Source organism: Etheostoma spectabile, chromosome 22, assembly GCF_008692095.1.
Source record: "Etheostoma spectabile isolate EspeVRDwgs_2016 chromosome 22, UIUC_Espe_1.0, whole genome shotgun sequence".
Taxonomy (NCBI): domain Eukaryota; kingdom Metazoa; phylum Chordata; class Actinopteri; order Perciformes; family Percidae; genus Etheostoma; species Etheostoma spectabile.
In genome coordinates this window covers 10,684,916-10,689,192 of record NC_045754.1, presented here as the reverse complement: position 1 = coordinate 10,689,192, position 4,277 = coordinate 10,684,916, and the positions used below count along the sequence as shown (strand labels likewise).

General features: G+C 38.8%; 1 protein-coding gene across 6 annotated transcripts in view; it reads left to right on the top strand.

The window, feature by feature from the left end:
• The window catches only part of rbm33a (RNA binding motif protein 33a), a 33,442-nt gene that overhangs the window by 12,309 nt on the left and 16,856 nt on the right, over positions 1 to 4,277 (top strand). For 3 of the 6 annotated variants that reach the window (XM_032504203.1, XM_032504201.1, XM_032504206.1), the window contains exons 6-9: positions 290 to 460; positions 1,051 to 1,219; positions 1,389 to 1,606; positions 2,806 to 3,118. In XM_032504203.1, coding sequence (XP_032360094.1) covers positions 290 to 460; positions 1,051 to 1,219; positions 1,389 to 1,606; positions 2,806 to 3,118 — 871 coding nt within the window. The remainder of the gene's footprint in view (positions 1 to 289; positions 461 to 1,050; positions 1,220 to 1,388; positions 1,607 to 2,805; positions 3,119 to 4,277) is intronic. The other 3 variants (XM_032504205.1, XM_032504204.1, XM_032504202.1) reach the window with 3 other exon arrangements.

The window sequence follows — 4,277 nt, the reverse complement described above, 5'->3', positions numbered from 1 at the left end:
GTGTGTGTGTGTGTGTGTGTGTACTGAAATTATATGAAAAATTTCTACATAAATATTCATAAAATGTGCTCTTGGATGTCAGTTGAACTCATCCATGTATCTGTTACGCTCATATATATTTGCTGTACATCATAATGGCATGCGTAGCATAAATAGATTTTTCAGTTTCAGCAGACATCAAGAGATTGTTTTCCAGCGATGGCTGAAGCAGTTGGCCATTTCTGATCCGTATCAAAGCGTTGTTACCACTTATATTAATCGATACGTATTATCCATGTGATCTTTAAAGGATAGTGAATACCAAACCTATGATGATGATGATGATGATGATCATCCGGGTAAACATGGAGTCCAACAGGAGGAGGTCCCAGAGGAGCAGAGGGAGGTAGGGGGAGAAGAGAAGCAGGAAGAGGAGGAGGAAGACCCGGCCGACGGCTCTCAGGTCTTTGACACAGCGGAGGTGTGCTGACACCCTCCATACTCTATTCCATCATCATTTAGTGTGTGAACACAGGGGTCTGTAGTTATGTGGTACATTCAAAGCAGTGTAGAGTAATATCTGAATTTAATTTAATTTTAATACATTTTATTATAATTTTTAAAGGTCATGGAGAAGGTTTGAAGAATGATATTCGATGTTAAATGTTGACCACTATGAAGAATATTTTCATTATCGATTATTCTGTTTATGATTTGGTCAGTTAAATTTCAAATAGTCACGCTTTTCTATTACTGAAGATGTCATTTTTCAAATTTCTTGTTTTGTCCTACTCACAGTTCAAACCCCAAAGGTGTTAATGTTACAGGAGACTAAGAACACAAGGGAATATTCACATTTGAGAAACTGGAACTAGATCATTGTTGGCATTTTTTCTTAAAGTTACTAAAACTATGTATTGATTGTTAAAGAATGTTAAGGTTCTAATTTGTTCGATCAACTAAAAGATAGCTAATTGGAGACTTTGTGATGCACTGAAAACCATGATGAAGTTCAACACTTCCGATTGTAAAATTTTGGCTTTTGTTTTTAACCTCTGAAAATGTCCTCAGGTTGAAAATAAAGGTGTGCCTGAAGAAGAGACGAAGGAGGAATCGGACGAGGAGGATGAAGAAGATGAAGAGTCTGGTCGCATAAGGTTTAAATCTGAGAGAAAGGAAGGGTTTGTTGTGCGGTTGGCTGATGCAGGCAGTAACAGGAGGATTATCCCTGAAACACTAGGTACAAATTATTCCAGCTGGGCAATATTTATCCTGTATTCAGTAACAACTAGAGTGAATTCTCAAATATTTTTGATCTTGCTGTCACTGTAATTAGATTACATTACTTGAACCTGTGCTTTTTTGGTTAATGTTAAAGTGCTTTGGTTTTCTGTTCCACCTATCATTAGAACTGTCAGAAAAGGCTAAGCACGATCTGATGGCGTTTGAAGAACAAGAACGGCAAAAGAAACAAAACCGATATGGAGGCCGAGGTATGAGAGGAGGAATGCGAGGAGGCAGAGGAAGAGGAGGCTTCCCACCATTTGGAATGGTAGATTTTAGAGGAGGAAACAGAGGAAGAATGATTGGCCAGAGGCTCCCCCTGATGGGAAACATGGGCATGCAGGTAAACCATTGTACAGTCAACCACCTGAACCCTTGTAAAGAGATAATGTTTTTTGCTACACTGGGTAACGCATTACTCAACACCTCTTTAAGAGAAGCTAAACGTAGCATAAGAGCTTCACTGGATAAGATCATTTGAAATGGCTTGACTTTTTACCTTCCTGTATTTGTCAGTTACTACAAGAATGGGTGTCTTTGTACTTCATGTGTTTTAGTCAGTGCTGCTCTCTTCACTATCTAAAACCTCAAAAGCTATGGTCATCTACGCATGACAAAAGTCAGAACGCTCTACTCCCTCTTATCTATGTTGATATATGGATTATAGCAATTCATGTAGTCCAATTTAGACAGTATTACACAAAATTAAATTTGTTCTTTGCCCTGCATTTAATTTCTTGTGGACCTTTATTATTAGATGTCACTCCAAGCATTTAATCCTTTGATTTACATGGCTCATCAGGTCATACAAGATATGTTTGAAGGTTAAGGGAAATAGTCACTTTGAACATTTGACCTACATAAAAAGAACTGGTGGTGATGATCTATAGTAACATAGTAGAAGATTATGACATTTTGGAATAGGGCCAGGTCTAGTTGTAACCTTAATCATTTCCTGTGCTTGTGACGTCAAAGATGCCAGATTCCCTTTTTTTATATTATTTTTGATTTGATCGCAATGTATTTTACCAAGGCAACGTTGTACAAAAGTGCACATAACTAAATCATTGTACATGAATAATAAATGACCAATATACCATTGTGTTCAAGCGATTGTTCTCAAGGCTGCATGACATTTTACTCCGGCTGTCCATTATTTTGTTTTTCATTCATTGATAATATGCTGTAAAATTCAAAACAAAACATCAACACTGAAAATTAATATTTAATGACAGATGGACAATATGCCAACACCACAAACATTCTGCTGACTGCTTTTAATAAGCTGGTACGTTTACAACATACTGTATGTTTAACCACATGACTAATTTGGTCACTGGCATGTTTGTTTGGCAGCTTAAACAGATGGGGCAATTATCAAGCACCTAGGATACCATCTTCAATCTTGCTTGTGAATTGAATAGTTGGTGTGTCATCGCATGGCTGCAAGCAGTGATATCAGAATATTACCAGAAGAAACGTGTTTTGGCAGGTTGTTTTGATTTTCCCCTCCTCTCAATTTCCCCATCTCTTTCTAATTAGCAGCCATCTCTCCGAATGACCCTTCCTCATGAGCAGCAACTGCACTCTCACCAGCACCACCCTTCCCATCCAAGAGGACCTCCTCCCTTTCAAGACCATGGGCGCCCACTGGCCCAGCAGCCCCTTCAGCCCCTCATCCCCCCACACATGGCTCACCGCTCCCCGCCGTTGCGGCCTCAGATGGAGCCACCACCACGAATGATGAGCTCCCCACCACCTAATTTCCCCCAACATCACCAACAGCAGCCTCCACAGCCCAAAAACATCCACATTAACCCCCATTTCAGAGGGCCCACAGCATCCTCTGTACAAGGTAGGTTAATTCGCTATCACTCAAGTGATTTTTATGGGACTGCTTTTATTTAACTTCTTTGGCTTTAAACTAATTTCCAGTTTTTTTCCCGGATTCACCACAGTGCTGACCGATTAATAGTATAAAGCACAAAACTGATATTGCAATCTTATTCATAAATGACAGCAGAACTCCGTCACCTATGCATTAGCAAGAAGATATGTTACATCAATCCAAGCTCCCCTGATAGAACATTTGTGCCTCCCAGTAGCTTACCAGGTGGAGCAGATACCATTAAGGCTTTGTCTGTGCTGGACCTAAGTTTGAGCCCGGCCTGCGGGCTTTGCTGCAGATCATGCCCCCTCTCCTCTTTCCTCTCTGTCGCTATCTAAAAATAGCAAAAAAATATCTTTAAACAGTTTACATTTTTATTATATAAGTTTCATAATCTAAATTCTGGGAAAGAAAATCAAATTTTAATTTTATCAAAAATTGTGCCACAATAGTTAATCAACAAGATGCTCAATTGAGGTGCATATTATGGCTGGCAGTTATCCTTGCACTGTCCTAAAATGTGTCTGGATTAGAATGTCATTTTGTTGTTAGGTTGAATGACAAGTGAATCGTTCTCTCAGCCAGTAATAGGTTTATCCTCCATTTTTCTTTTGACAGTATCAACATTTCATTTTTCGGTGTGGGGGTGCAAGTGCACATGGGGTTTGAGTTTTGCTCCTGGGAGGAAATCAGGGATTGCCTGTGGTTATTAAGTGTGTACGTGAGTTTTATGTGTATATTTATTTATTTATTCATTTATTTATGTATATATTCAATTAAGTGATAGACTCTGGTTCAATGTTTTCCAGTTGTAGATGTTGTCATGCAATTACATTAACCAGCAATATGAGAATTCAGTTTATTGATTTATGTTGTGCCAAATATTATCAAACAGCAAATGACGTATTCATTTCTATTTAAGTTTGGCAAATTATTCTCATATTCAATATTTACTTGAGCCCCTGGTCCGTGCCCAGCTGTTTTAAAGATGTGAAGAGCAACTCTGATATACAATTTAACATTAAGGCCTATGTCTGTGTAACAGACTTTAGCATGGAGACGTCTAATGGACTCCTCCCTTTCTACTATCACCACCCTCTCTCTGCCTACTGCCCCTCTTTTTTTT